At 41.7% G+C, this 16,553-nt stretch overlaps 1 protein-coding gene across 1 annotated transcript in view; it reads left to right on the plus strand.

The window, feature by feature from the left end:
- Positions 1-4,249: 4,249 nt before the first annotated feature.
- celf4 (CUGBP, Elav-like family member 4) overlaps positions 4,250-16,553 on the plus strand; it is a 69,242-nt gene continuing 56,938 nt past the window's right edge. The window contains exon 1 of the mRNA XM_028404984.1: positions 4,250-4,526. Coding sequence (XP_028260785.1) covers positions 4,250-4,526 — 277 coding nt within the window. The remainder of the gene's footprint in view (positions 4,527-16,553) is intronic.

Below are 16,553 nucleotides of genomic sequence, written 5' to 3' on the forward strand. Positions count from 1 at the left end.
TACATACTAATGGTTTAATGCGTTATTGAATGCATTTGTGGCTTTGTTTATTTTCACCCAAGGGGAGCTAACGTGCTGCCTCTCATCCCAGTGTCAACAAACTTCCACTGTATGACTGTTCACTCCACACATGACCCAATAGAATACATTTCCCCCCCAGGAAATTAATAAATACTCCCAATTACCAGCTATGCATGTGTGGGTTTCTGCATATTTATGCCCCTTGTTATGAATTATTTTATAAACTTATAGTTGTATATGTCAACTAAATCTGAATCTTTGAATAAAAAAAAATTAGAAGAAAATCCCCATACTGCACAGATACAGTATAAGCCTACAGTATAATTTTACATAAGACAGCACACTTTAAATCACTACAGTGATTTTGTTCCTTGGCACACCCCCTCCAATCTCTAACAAATTGGTGCTAATCAAGTTAAAGCAGATCTTCCTGCCCTTCTTGTCCCTCTAAACTTTCTGAGCATTTAGTCATGTGCCTGCCATTTTCTCATTCCTTTGTGCTCTTCCTGCTAAATTACTGGGAGGTGATATACAGCCTGGGTGTCCCAAGGCTAAAGGAGATTTAGAACTTTGTCCCATATGAAGGAGAGGTGAGAAAAGACATTACTATGCAGAATAGGTAATACTGAAAACACCAGAGCACTTTATGGTGCCCCATGCAGATTATCAATCTATTTGTGTAACTTGGCTACCCGAATTTCATTTCCCTTTTCATTTATTTGCCTTGCTGCAACCGTTTACAGTGGTGAAACTGAAAATTGAAGCCATGACGAGCAAGGGAGCAATATTCCAAGGGAAAATAAGCGTCTTCTGCTGTATGATTGCAAAGGTTCATTTGGGAGGGGGTTGGGATGTGGGGGTGAAGTGACCTCTTTTTGATAAACTCAGAGGGATATTTGGAGTAAACCGGGGAGTCCACAGAAACTTGTTCATAGAGGCTTCTTATAGGGCTTATTCTTTGTCATTGAGAATTTACAGGGACTCCTTGTCTTATAAAAGAGCAACTCTTGTCAGTATTGAGCTGCATTAAATTCAGCACCACGGACAGAGGCATACATTTCTGCCTATTGCTGCACACTTGTTTCAGCACCATGGGCAGAGGCTTATCTCAGACAGCACTCCTCTGTTTAAAAGCTTTGTTTTGCTAGTGCTGTTTAACAATTGTAATCTATGAGGCTGTAAATATTAACAGCCCAATGATTTATTTCATTAAGGGCCATTGAAAACCAGATTATTATTTATATTTGTAGAAATAAAATCATCTCATTGCATCAAACAGATTTGGGATGTGATGTAGAGAGTGACAGAGAAGAAAGAGGAGGATTGCTCTCAGCGCGCATGTGCATTAGGCGTGAATGATTTACAGAGACTACAGAGACATATTCGAAAATACCCAAATGGCCTGAAATAAGTACTATTTGGGGAGCAAAAAGACCCACTCTTACACGTCTTGCTCGTTAATTGCATGTTATTGTTATCAGACAGGCTCAGCCACTGAAGCTACTCCACTATACCTCTCAGGTAGGCAGCCTGTGAGGGAACCATCGCTGCACCGTACCTTACATAATCATCACGGCAGTACCCACTGAACATAATTAGAATGATTTGTGCCCTCCCATTTCACCCTTCTATTAAAAAATATTGCTGGAGGTAAGTCAGGCGCGAGAGAGACAAGACTGCTGTGGTGAATGGAGTGTGGCCCCAAGGGAAAGCTTGGAGAGCAGAGCACGATGTCATGCCAAAGAAAGCCAAGTCCTGCTCCCCACCCCACCTACCACCACCACCACCACCACCACCCTCACAACTGCTAGGGCTCGGTCATGCCGTGAGAACAGGATGACATTACCGGGCCATTTAGAAGGCGGATGAGTAGAAAGAGGTGAGAGAGGTGCTGTGTCGTCTTGAGAGTGAGTCTTTGTTAGTTAATGGTTAGCTAATGTCTTGGCGGGGGATTGGGTGCGTTAATTTCAAAAATAAAAAACAACATTAATTCATGGCATATTATGATTTTATCGGAACCATGATGCTGCCTTACTCTGGCACCTCAGCATGGTCATACACATGGCTGTGGACATGGCAGATCCCCATGGGGCTGCATTTCACAGTCACTTTGAGATAATGGGGCTGACTCATACTATTTACAATGATGGTGCAGCTTGAGACACACCGGTGAAGGATATAGTAACTCCACTTAGTTATTCATCATTAAAAGAGATTCAGATTGGATACCAGCAGGATTATCAGCACTCTCTTATCATTTAGACACTGCCACAACCCCGGGTGTTGTTCTCCTTTGGGAACAAAGATAAACAACATGGACTCTTTCCCAAAGGAATAAACCAGAGTTGCCAATGATCTTAACTGAGAGGTCATGTTCATGTTGAATTATCTGGCTTATATTTAGCAGACATTTCTGCTAAATATAAACTGAACCATTTTTGTCAGTGGGTTTTCGAGTATACTGTATTTGGGCAGGATTAGCACATTTTTCAGGCCATTATATCTGTAGCCACATGACCAATGTGTGTGCTGTTGGAGTCAGAATGTGTTCATTGTTATCTGATAAGAGATCAATATGTTCTGTTACATGGTGGTAAAAAATATGTGAGAACTCATACCACATCCATTTTTTCACCAATGTTCATGCTTTCAAATTAATATTCACTCCTAACTTACTCATACCAAAACCTTGAAAAATTAAGGGTTGCTAAACTAATAAGAGCAGCCACTGCAATTTGTTTTTTAAAAAATGTTGTCTGTAGGCTTGTTTAAAGTCAAAAATAACTGAGTTAAAAAAACTGAAAAAAAAGATTAACCAACCTTTCACTGTGGCTGAGACACCACATACTCAAATCCTTTTTTGTTTGACATATTTTTGAGATCATATTTCTAAACACCACTGTGATTTGCTGAATGTGTGCATCTTGTTAATTCTTCTCTCTATTGTGAGAATTGTTTTCCTCCATGTGCCCCCACTCTACGCCACTCGGCGGTGCTCACATACTTCCTCTTTCTGAAAATCAAATCAAATCTTTTCCACATGACTTTGGATATAGCAGATGGAGCTAATAGTCATATTATTACTTGGTATAATCGGTCCAAAACCTGTGCTTGTCCTCAGCAAAAAACACAAACGGATCGGAAACGTCAGAGGAGTCCTCCATCAGTGTATTTCAGTACTGCCTGTGGGACTGCATTTCAGCACCACGGAGCTGTCCACCGTCCAGGATGCAGCGATTCACTGCTGCTGCTCCTGCCGAGGAGGATGAGGAGGAAGGCGAGTAGATGATCTGAAATGTGATTTAAGCAAACATAAAAGAAACAAAACAAATTCAAACCTTCGAAGATCCGCAGCCAGCTTTTGAATCATATCCCATCTGCGCCAAACATTAGTTTTACATTAATCTAAACGTGTTGGGAGAGGTAAACTGTTGCAGAGACCATTTTTATTACACTTAAAAAGAAGCATGTCTATGTCGGTCACAAAGTGTTGCATTATTGAGTTCATGAATGTACTCATTTGCTCTGAGTAGGAGCACAAAGGACCGTATTCTCTATATCTCTCTATTTATAGACCCTCTCCCCTTGGTGGAATGTACCACTATCTATTCGTATTGGAAAGGGGGGAACGGAACAGACTGGGTCTATATGTGACGTTTTTAAAGCGGACCCCTTTATCCAAACCTCCCCACTGTTCTAGCAGAGATTGAGCCAGCCCTGTCCGTTTAAACCGAGAAGACACCCATACCGACTCCTCAATGCAAAAAAATAAAAGGGTGCCAAGAAGCTGGGACGAAGGAACGTGGGTGTAAATAGACAGTGAATGCTCTTGGTCTCTCTCTCTCCCCCCCTCTCTCTCTTTTTCTCTTCTCTTTTCTCTCTCTCTCTCTCCCTCCCCCTTCTCTTTCCCTCTCTTTCTCTCTCTCTCTTTTATGAAATCAATGAACGAGTTATTGGGTAGGACATAAATATAAGGAATCAAAGCCTCCACCGGGACCAACGGCATTGCGCGCTTTTGATATGCGTCTTCGCCAAATGCTACATGTGCTTTCAAATCATTGTAAATACTGGCTTTGATAGGACGAGAGAGGAATCATCTCTGACACGGCTTGGTCTCGGAACCAAATTTTGACCAAGACTTCCACCAGCTTTTTTCCGCGTAAAAAGATTGTCTACCATCATCATCTGCTGCTGTTGTGCATATCCTAACTCACTGGCCGGTCCGAAGATGGCAACTTTAACCAACGGGCAGGTGGACGGCACGGTGCACGGTGTCGGTGTGGTCTCCGCCAGCACGAACGGGCTCGTGAACGGATTAAGCCACAGCCACAGCCCAGCGGGATGCCCAGCCACCATCCCCATGAAGGACCACGATGCCATCAAACTCTTCATCGGTCAGATCCCCCGCAACCTGGACGAGAAGGACCTCCGGCCCCTCTTCGAGGAGTTCGGCAAGATCTACGAGCTCACTGTGCTCAAAGACCGCTTCACGGGCATGCACAAAGGTGGGTTATGCCCATATTCCCCGAGACACGTATGGCTTCACTTGTGTTTTTTTTCTGAGTGAGATCTGTCACACAGAGTGTAGGTCCTAAATTACGCAGGATTTGATGGGTAGAACAGCGCGCGTATGTTGGCAAATTGTGTAAATGTCTACAGATGAAGCTTGAATGACTTTCTGCGTGTTGCTTTACAGATTTGTTTTTTCTTTGTTACACTGCTTCTTAAAATCAGGGCTTCATTTTCTACTTTATTGAGCAAACATATCTAAGCACGAGAGTGTCACGAATCGGGAGTCACGACGACATGAATTTATGTAGGGTGATATTAGAAGGAGCAGCGTCCCCTTCCTATCTGGACTGTGTGTGCACAGGAGTATTCACACATCTAGTCCGGCGGTTGTAAACGTGCTTTCATTCACAGCGCTAAATCCAGGCCATTAACCTCACGTTTTCACGTTGCAATAGCGGGGAGGATGTGTTTGATTGCCCGCAGCATAGTGCACTCTGGTGCCGGTAACTCGCTTGGTGTGTGTGTGTGTGTGTGTGTTAGTGAGTGAGTGAGAGATTGGGGGGGGCTCAGCGTGCACGTGTGTACGAACGTGTGCAACAGCAGGATATGAACACATTGTGGGCCTACTTCATTCACAGCTTTTGTTTGTTTTTTCCCCCAATTTTCATGTGATAGTGATAGTGGTTTTATTTTTTGAATTACAGAAAACTAAATAGATGAAAACGGATTTTGATGTACATACAATTTAAATACATTTTTAAATGACTTTTCCTGTTTAATACTGAGTATAATCTTCTTTTTATAGAACTATAGTCATTAGAGAATAACTTAAATTATTATAAACGTTTTGTGGGATGAGGTTTTTTGGTCTAATATAAGGGACAGTGGCATTGGTACAGTAAGAGGAATTACGGGGTTTTAACCCTATACTTTTTCTACTCTCAAGGGAAGGGTCATTCTGTGCAAATCACCATCTAATGAGAGGTCACTAACTGATCTGCTATATACCTGCAGGACATCCCCAGGGGAGCTAGGTACATTAGGAATCACGGGAATTACGGGATGCCCACTTCTCCTCTATGTAAGCCCCCCTCTGTCCCACGTAAACAATGTGTGACATCCACCATGTGTCAGGAAATGATTATGATATACAAATAATTCCAGAGGGCGGAGACTGTCTGCAGGCATGGAAGAAAGCAAAGAGGTGGGAGAAGAGAAGGGGGTGGGGGTATCTTTTATTAATAGCCCAGCTGTAGTAGCAACTCCCTATTGGACGGTTAATCACCAGTGGCCCCAGAACTATAGGCACGGCCCGCCAGCTGATTCTAAGAACTGTCTCCTCACTGCAATATACAGCCCTGCTTCCCGGGCTGGGCCCCCGCTTTCATTAGCGAGCCCCCGCTGTGCTCATATTTTAACTAGCTGGAGGCACTAGCTGCTCCCTGGCTTACCAGGCTTGCCCTGGAAGCTGTTTGAAGGCCGCGCTTCCTCCACAGACTCCTAACACCTTCTCCAGATTTTTCATAGAAGATTTCCAAATTAACAGTTAAAAAAAAAAAACACAACCCACAGGCAGACTACGCATGCTGCCGTCACACTGCTTTTATGGAACTACAACAGCATAGCATGAATCAGGTGGAGTAAGCTATCCCAGTAAGAGACCAAAGTAAATACACTCAAAGCAGCATTTATTTTTCAGTCATAATTGAAAGCTATTGAAAATATGTTCTTGGCAATTTAGTGTTTCAGCACATTCATTCTGGTCTTGGTCTGCACTTTTTCTGTATAAGATGAGGGAGTGACAATTATGACATGATGACCCTTTAGGGTGTAAAATGCTCCAGTGGAGTGAAGTCTATAACTGCCCAACAGGAACTCCTTTTCTACCCTGTTCTCCCTTCTTTCCTCTTTCACATTAACTCTGCTTGCTACCCTTCATTCGGTCTTTTGCCTCATTCTCTTTTTGTCTTCACTTCATGTGCAGTTTAGCCTTTTCAGTGACAGTGCATCATGCACTGTAACGTCTATGGTAGTACAAATCCTCAGCTTGAACCTGAGATTGTAGATGACCGACTGCAATTCCCTTTACAATATTCTCCTATGTGTGTATGTGTGTGTGTGTGTTTTTTTAATTGGATAGTTGGAAACTGTCATTGATAACATTGTAATGCCTCATCTGGGGGATACTGTTTATGTTACTTCACACAAAAAAACATGGCACTTTAACAAAGAAGTAAGTGTGGTTTTCAGCTAGATAATGCAGAGCTTTTTTTTTCTGCTACGGCAGGTAATAAAAGGCTTTCATCCTTTTCTGCTGTACATCAACAAGCCTAAAGAAATAGCCTTTAGCTATGGTAATGCTTCCTCTGAAGAAAGAGACCCCTATTATAGCCATTGTCAGCTGTGCCTGTGATACTATTGCCATAACCCACCCCATAATGACTCCATGTATCACTAGTAATCTAGTCTTTAGGATTGTGTCCCCTTGGAATGGAGGGGTGGAGGAAAGCTTGGGACGGGGGTTGGCGGAGCTTGGTAGTGGGCGCAGGGACACCAGTGCAGGCCTACATTCTTCCAATGATTTTATTTCTCTCCCCTCTGTGACCAAGCCATACTAATAGAGGCCATTTATAATGGTCACCGGCTGCTGCTGCTGCTGCTACCAAGCACAGCGGGACTGAGAGGCACGGCGAGCACAAAGAGCCAGCTCTTTTCTCTTTTCTCTCTGGCAATGCAGCATGGGAGGTGGGGATCTATTCAAGAAGAGTAGGTGTATATATGATTGCTAGCACTATTCATCAGCCTGATTTCATGTAATAATCACTGGGGCAATTAAGGTGTGATGATATGGGGAAGACATTTAATAACTGAAGGTGTTATCTGCTGTTTACTGCTGTCACATCTTCGGGCAGTATTGTGTTCCCTCGCCAAGCCTTCATTGTCTACATCTTACCTTTTTTTTTTTTTTTAAGAAAATGTCACAGAGTTTGTTTTACTGTTGTTGTTTCATTAGGCGGTAATTTAATGTGAATAATATATTTGTCCTTGATCTAACTCATAGCACCATAGGGTAAGACAGTTAAAGTAGTTACAAAGTAGTTACAAGTTACAAGGCCAGAGAATTGCCTAAAGTCAAAGTAGGGGTTTAAACTTCACTTAGAGTTGGGCCAAATGATACATTTTAACCTGGCATTGGGATGTAAACAAGACACCACAGGTTAGCTGCTTTAAAATGTCTTCTTCACACAGAGAAGTCGCCCCTATGGCAGTGCATGAAAAGGAGTGCACTGGCTGTTTAATCCCTTTTATAATTAGATATCAATGCTTGAGAAAATTATGATATAATCATTTAAGTTTATTATGATTGAAATTAAACAAGTGAAGATACAGTGTAATGACCAATCGTAATCTTGTTCAAATTTACCCATACTGCAGATGGCTTCTGCTACAGATGGGGACTATAATCTGTGCAGGTCATAAAGGGAGTTGTGGTTCCCTCTGAACGCCTTGCTTTTTAAACTTTCAGCTATTTTTACCTAAACGTGTCAGGATAGCAGATTCAGAACAGAACAGATCATTGGACTTATTGTGTTCGCTGAAGCTAGGAAGTCATGATGCCAAAACTATGAAAGACTGAAACTAATAAATGTTGTATTTTATTGTAGGCAATTAGATGTTACAGGTTGATGCCTGGAAAAAGTGGGAGGATAAAACCAAATCTGCCTTCGAACAAAGAAAGAAAGACACGGGTGTGTTTTTTCATTCTGCAGGTCTGCCTTAATGCAGCATGCGTTCCGGCCGAAAAATTTCACTCCGGTTGCATCATCCTCTCTGTGGGATCTTTCTCTCTCCTCCTCTCGCATTTGGTTTGGGATGACTGTGTGTGTGCATCTATGAATGTGTGTGTGTTTATGTGCCTTCTTTCTCACTGGCCCAGAATCCTCCACTCAGCTCGGCACAGAATGCACGCTCAGGCCCCACATCATGCCCCAGTCCCATGAAGACATGTCACATTCCATTTTGAGTGTTTTGTCAGTGAGAAGGGCAACATGTGTCATGAAGGAGGTTGCTTCTTACTAAAATACACACCGACCAGTAGTGCCAAATCGCACCCACCACCCCTGTCCTGCCAGAGTGCAGAACTGCCAAGTAACAAGAGGGAAACAAGAGGTGGAGCCAGAATGGGGAGTACAGTGAGCCTAATTTGTCAGGAGGACCATTGTCAAGACAGTACTGCCTCTGTTCTCCATTATTATTGGAGGGGACTGTCAGATGGGGGCCGGCTGATGGCCGAGCAGGGAGCCAGTTAGTCACAGTGAGAGATGGTCTGACCAAGCCAAAGGAGGGAGTGCTCATGCAAAGATTAGCATGCTAACAGGCAGTTTGGAGTTATGTGGCCTGTCAGGGAGGTGGAGCCCTCTGGCTGTTCTGACCTCAGCAGTCCTCTCATTAAAACCACTGACCTTTACATACACAGTGAGACATATTGTAAAGAGCTGGCTGTACCTATCTGTTCATCTCATTTGGCCTCCTAGAGATTGATGGGATCTAACAGACATATACGATCAGCCTTCACACAGTACATTTGGTGCACACAAAAGAAAAGAATGACAAATCTGTATATCTAGAATGAAAAGTGCTTAAAAAGGGTTAAAGAACTATTATATATATTATATTAAAATAACAAAACAGGATTTTTTTAAGGAGCATACTAACATCGTGTTAGTATGTGTGTTAATGGGTGCACCATGTCTCAGTGTGGACGAGAGTGCTGACCTGCGGAGAAGCACAACACTGAAGATTTGTTGCTATTGTCACAGGTCAGAGAGGTTGCTGATCTCAACAGTATTCCCAGACAGATGTGTGCAACAGCGTTTTTAAATTTTTTTTCTCCTTTTGCTATTTTCCGAGTAGTTTTTTTTTTCAGGCGTCTGCGCGTGTGTGTGTTTTAATATTTCTTCTGTAACACCACTGACTGTGCCCAGAACAGAACTTGAATATCAATACACTGATGCATTAAAGACACAACATGTTGATGAAGATTCTCAGTCATCCAGGTCATTATACGTAGAGAAGATTGAAACAAGGCATCTGGACTTGTAGAGTTTTCTAGAAGACGTTTCACTGCTCATCCAAGCAGCTTCATCAGTTCTAACTGTTTGGTGGGGAAACATGGTTTATATGTGGTTACAGACCTCAGTGGGTGGGTCTGGGTAAAACATTAAATAAACAATAGCACTAAATGTTTCCATACTTACCTGTGATGTTCTGGCTGACTGGGCCAGGTGAGTCTAATGACTGGCTAACGACTATGAAACTGCCGGAGGGGGCTGTCAACCAGTCCCCCTCCGGCAGTTTCACCCACTGAGGTCTGTAACCACATATAAACCATGTTTCCCCACCAAACTGATGAAGCTGCTTGGATGAGCAGTGAAACGTCTTCTAGAAAACTCTACAAGTCCAGACGCCTTGTTTCAATCTTCTCTACACACAACTGATAATATTTTCAACTACATCTGAGGCAAAGGATATTTCCTGCTTTACACAAGATGTACAGTATAAAAGCTTCCTCATGCTTTGACACAGTTAAATAGCCCAGAGCCGCATGTGCTAAATGTTTCATCAACATTTGGCCTTTGTTTTCTTTAAAAAGAGGCTAAGATACTTACTCTACAACTCCTTTTTTTCTTTCTTTGTTTGTTTCCTAATCTTGCTTACCTATTGCTGTGTTCACTCCCCTGGTGTACCTTCTTTCAGAGGATGAAAAAAAATCCCTTTTTTTGACAAGTGCTCCTTGGAGAGGTAAATATTTTCTGTTTTCAAGGCTCTTGCATCAGCTAAGTATATTGTGCTATGTGGTAAATTTTTAAAAAGTTGACGCTTTGGGCCTCTTCAATCTTTAAGCTACCCTTAATACCACTTCCATGCCACCCCAGCTTGCAATACCGGTGGCCTATTCTGAAAGTGGGGAATGCAATAATTTTGAAATGTTGGAAAGTCTTACGTGCTGTTTTTGAGTTTTTGGACTTTTGTTTTCTGGTGATTGTTAAAAGTATATAATAGAACTTTCTGTGGGCAAGAATCCGTTTTTTCTTCCCATTTTAGCTTGGTTTTATTTAGTGTTTAAAAACTCACTGTGTTTCAGGAGACAAAAATAATGTGATGATATTCATGTAGCTACACGAACACTGGTTCCATAACACAATCTGTTACAGTCCTCAGAGTGAAGTGCATATGACTTGTGTCTCTTTTTTATTTAGTTTTATATGTTTTACATTGTGGTCCATTTTTCACACTTATCTGAGGAATGCAGTTACACAGGTACTATGCTCTAAATATAGTTGTAATAGGTTTAAATGCTATTTCCTTTGTTCGGCAGTCACAAGGTTATGGATCTCTGCTGTGTGAGTGTCAACATGGAAACTGGTATTTTGCCTTTTTGAATAAAGCTGCAGGTTCCTTTATCAATCTTTGCAGGAGGCATTATATGGAACTTTATAATATCTATATCTGCACTACATGTCTGCATTTATAATATACTGTATACATTTTTTCTGCATATTTGTCCTATATTGATCCTTTTATGTGCATGTACTGGATTATCATTCAACTGCACAGTGCGGCACAGGTTCACACTCCAGAGTAAGACTTAGTAGTGATTTCTAATGTTGCACATGCAGCACTGACACTAGGAAACGGCAGCATGACATAGCAGCAACATGAAAAACACTACCAAAGTTTGTCACAAGTAAGGCCCATTATCACAAACCCTGCAGGAATTTATTCTTCTTACATATCCTGCTCCAAAACTTCTATTACAATTTGTGTTTCTGTTTTGATCCTTTTTTAAAAAAATTACTTTCAAGGTGAACTTCTGTTTTTTTTTTTATCAGAAACAGAAAATCATTGGTATTACTTTGTGAACAGACACAGTAATTCCAACCTGTGATGCATGTATTTTCAATAACCCTGTTAGCCCTTACAAAATTGTTATCATACACACTAAACAAATCATTCAGCTTTGGAGATTTATGGTTCATAGAAAGTTGAAATGATGTTTATTCTCAACCAAATTGCTAAACATAACTCAAAGTGGCGTATCTGGGTCTGCCTGCTAGGATATACTAAAGCAGGGATTACATGAGCTATTTGTCCCAGACGGAAAGCACGTCAAAGACTGTTGGAGCATGTGTGACTTGTCAGGCCAGACACATATTTAGCCTCTTCTGTATGCATGCGTACAATCTCCTGTGCTGTGCCATGACTGCTAGGTTTGAGTGTCCCTGATTCAGTTCACTTTCTTCCCATCTCCCTTCATGCCTATTTCATGTCCGCCAATTAAAAATGCACCACGTTGACTTGTAAAAGGAAGGTGGGAATGGAGGTTAGGGCTTTTCAAAGATCCCTCTCAATTATTTAAAGACAAGTTTGATTCAGAAAATGGAGGAGGATTAATAAGTCATGTGGAAGTTTTCGAGGTTTTGGTGATGGCAAATGTAAAGTAAGATGTTCTGATGACACAGGACCAAGCATCAACCGAAAGGGAAACCTTTATTGTAGATTGGGCTTGACAAGTTTTGACTGTCAGTGTCAGTGTTTACATTTAAGCTGCTTGTTCTCTTTACTGTTAAAAGCAAGGACCTGAGTGAGCGACCCAGCCCAGAGAAGGTTTGTAATTGTACATATTTAATTAAAATGACAAAATCATCTGATCAACCTGGAACTATTTCATATTTCAAATTTTGTATTTGTCTCTACAAATCCTGCTGGGTTCATATCATTCTATTTTCATCCCTCCAGAACTGCAGATCACTGCATTTTGCCATCAGACATTACCATTCAAATCATATTGGCATCACATTGAGAGAAAGTACATCAAGGCTTTATCCTGTCCTGCTGGTTGGAGAGCAGATAGACCAAAACATATCACTGCGGAGGGAGATGGTGCAAGAGTGCGTAAAACGACAAGGAGCTCAACACAGAGAGAGGGAGAGAGGGAAGGAGAATTAGAGAGATGTTGAAACAGGGATGATGTAAGAGAAAGCGTGAAAACAGGCAAGGGAGATCCATGGAGGAGAATTTGGGTGGGGGCTGCACACAAAGACAGAGAGAGAATATCAAGAGGCAGAGATATAAAAGAAAAGAGCAGCGATTGTAAAGAGAGGTGTAGACTAAAAATGGAGGCACGGAGAGCTTGTTCAATGACAGACACTGAGTGAGCAAAAGGAAGATGGAAGAGGCCAAATAGAAAAGACTGAAAAGCAGGAAAGGAAAACGACAGACAGAGATAGAAGTAGAAAGAATGAGGGAGTCCCAGAGACAGATGTCGCCCCCACTGGCCCCGGCAGATTGATAGCTTCTGGCCCAGTTCCATGCCAGGCTCTGACCCCTCTGTCCTATGCTGTAATTTATAGGCTGCGTTTTGCCAGATTTAAGCACTACTCTGTGGCCATCATGGCTCAAGAAGGGAGTATGACCTTCCTGGGATAGGAGCAGAATTAGACCCCTGCAGCTCCCAGCTGCCCTGGGGGTAAATAAGCAAGTGCCCTCAATATTAGCATGAACTCTGACAACATGTTAATAGGACAGGTCTTACTGTGTACTGCAGTGTGTGTTATAGGCCTTTTCGTCATTCAGCTTGTACAAAGTGTGTAAGGGATTGTTGAGTGTGTGGATCAGAATGGAACAGACCCACTGTGACACTTTTTAGAATTTGACACTAATTTTAGTTTTAACATATTGAATGAACAACATATTTATCTATCTAGAGCATGTGTGATTGATTCGGATTTATAAAGAGACAGATTTAAGGCTTTAGCCTTAATCCTCCTGAAGATGCAAGATGTACCTGTCATATGATGTACAACAGCCCTCCCTCCTTTTCATCAATTAAAAAAAACTTCAAATGCTTCAATAACCCTGTACAACATTGAATATGCACAGCAAAGTTTCACAAGTCTGGAAAAAAACCTCCCTAGTTATTATTTATTAATACTTTGACATTCAAAACTCTTTGGATTCAAGGTTTTGCTAAATCCTGATTGAATCCTGATCTAAATGAATCAGCGATAGGAGCAAAGATAAAAGTGCGAATACACACGTCTCATGCAAAATTACTAAAACTACTGCTAATGTAGAATCCTATCACATTAAAAAGTTGATCTTTAAAGGTTGGCTTAGTGACCTACAAATAGAAAAATATTGTTCAGCAATATTAATGTTGGTTACTACAGTTTGATTCCATTCCATTTTTTTCTGACTTGTTTTTAACCCTGTTTACCCTTATTGCATGAAAAGTCCCCACCTTCATAAACTAGCCTCTAATTTAAGTGCAAATTAAATGAGAAGGACACACCAAAACTTTGCACTGTGTTTGTGGTAAAGTAAATATGGGGTGTGTGTGTGTAGAGCATGCTCCCTAGTTGACTAACTTGGCCAGCTAGCTGGTGGGCTCAGCTGGGTTTGTGCTTGGCCATTCAGAACACTACCTCAATGCACAAATCAGCCCAGGGAATGATCTGGACAGAAAGCCTTCAGCAAATTATTACAGATTTGCAATTTAATGGCTTTGGAGGTCTCTCCCAGCCCTGCACAGGTTCCCAATGAGACAGAGCCTATTAGTTTGGTCCTTTAATCACAGAACAGGAGATGGGAATCCTGGCCAAACGTATACATACCCGGCTTCAGTTGGTGTGCAATGATTTCATGGGGGTGTAGAGACAGTGGAGTTAGTGTGTGTATGTATGGGCATGTGTGAGTGCGTGTGTGAGCAGGTTGATAAGCTTTCCTTTCCCTCGAGCAACAGTCGTGTGTGTGTACGTGTGTGGAGAGAAAGGGAGAAAAACAACATGTTTCCTTATAGATCGTTCATCAATACTGAGGGGATGCTGTGGGCAGTGGCAATTAAAATAAGCTTTATCCAAAGCTAACACAAGTTTTCTTTCCAAAATATATCTTGGAGAAAAAAACTGTTTTATATTCTAGTCATTTTCTAGATTTATATTCAATGGTATATTTGTATTAAAACTAGTTGTGATTTAAGTTGTGTTTTAAGATTAAGAATACCTTTATTAGTCCCACAATGGGGAAATTGCGGGAGATGAGGTCATTCATTCACTGTCCAGTGAAGTTTCTGTCTCTGCTGTTTCTTGATGCTCTTTGTTGTACTGAATGAATTTGAATTGTCTCATTTAAGCCAATTTATTCACATTTTGTATTACTTAATCTTTCCAGAGCTAAGCCCCCTTGTTTTGGTCAATTACACATTTACAGTACAAGATACATATACAGGCAGAAACAATGTATTTTAGATAAAGGCATAGAGTTTGTGATACTATTTGTTACAGATAAATGGCTTGCTTTTCACAGTGTGCTTAAGTCTTTTCCCATAGCTATAGTTGCCCTGATTAATGTGCCATCGATGCAAAATGTAAAAACTATCACTCCAATCTGCCTTTCAATGTCCCAATTTGTCCAAGAGGAAGCCAAGCTTTCTAAATGAGCTGGATAAAAGTGACTGCCAAAGGGGATGAATATATATAATTATCTGTGGCTGGAGCGCCAACAAAGGGACTTTGAAAATCAACTTTGTGTGCCAAAGGCTTCATTAGTCTGACGACAACAAAATGTCCCCTCAACTCACAGGCGGGAAGACACAGGTATCTGCAAAGCTATTAAAAGCATGCAGTCACACAGCCTCTTTCTGTTTGGGATTAGGAGCTATTTAACACACTAATGTTAACATGCTAATGTGTGAATGTTGTTCTAGTGAATTATTGGGTGATTTAAGAAATGGCTGGCTGCTGTTTTGTTGGTCTTACGCATGGACACGTTAGAAGGGATGGATAACTGTGTTTACTTTGCATATGGAAATCCCTGAATGTCTTTCATCTGTCCTTTCTATAGCGACTAGTGGTCCATGTTAGCTTTGCAAACATCTTAATTGTGTTAAATGGAGGAAAAAGGGGGAAGATTAAAAGCCATTAATGTGTGTTGTGTGAGGGTATGCTATTCCCGGGACGGTGCTTTTGTTCACTTTGGCAAAGCAGAGGAGAGAGTTTCACCTTGAAACTTAATGCACACCAGAATCATTGTCATTGTGTCTACCTAAAACGTTCTCGCTGTTTTATACACTGTCAGACTTGCTTTGCTCGTCTTTGCATTCTTTTTGTGATTGCCTCTCTCCATCCCTCTTACTCTCTTTGTATGTCTCTCCCATTTTCTCTCTGTCTATCTCTATCGTGCTTTTCCCTTTGTAGCCCTGTTTCTCTCCATCGCTCTCTGTCTGTCTGTCTAAGCGTCAGATAATCTCACTGGGGGAGACTTTAGAGGACTCTCCATCTGTGTATAAATAGCTCTGGATGAATTATTGAGGGACCTGGGGTTGCTAATAATCCCGCAGGACCCATCTGACAATGACACAGAAGATGGAGGGAAAACAATTACGCAGGCTTTCTCCTTCAGAAGAGTGGGAATGGAGTTGGGGGGGGACTCAGCGGCTTCTGGGAGCCTCCTCGCGGGGCCCAACATCTTGGCTAATAAACCCAATTAAGTCTCCGGAATCAATCGGAGCCCTGGGGGCGTCCTCTCTCTTCCTTCCCTGGACGGTGTGCAACAACAGGAAGTGTAATGATTCATGTTCCCCCTCCTGCATTTGGATCGTCCTCTCATCTCCGTCTTGCAGGTTGGCAAGGCGGACGGGACAGGACAGGATGTCCGCCGAGGCAGGATAATAGGACAGGGAGAGGAAAGGAGAAGCGAAGCGAGTGGAGTGGAGTGGAGTGGAGAGGAGCACAGAGGAATATTAATGGGAATGTTTATCCTGTAAGTGTTTTACCAGGGGGACAAGACATGGGACCACTCCCATGACAGAATTAAAGCACTTTGTCTTCTTAGTGATACATGATTCATCTGGAGATGGATTTTTGATTAATGGACTTTGCTAGCTAGGTTCTCAACACTATCTATCTATCTATCTATCTATCTATCTATCTATCTATCTATCTATCTATCTATCTATC

Source organism: Parambassis ranga, chromosome 5, assembly GCF_900634625.1.
Source record: "Parambassis ranga chromosome 5, fParRan2.1, whole genome shotgun sequence".
Lineage (NCBI taxonomy): Eukaryota > Metazoa > Chordata > Actinopteri > Ambassidae > Parambassis > Parambassis ranga.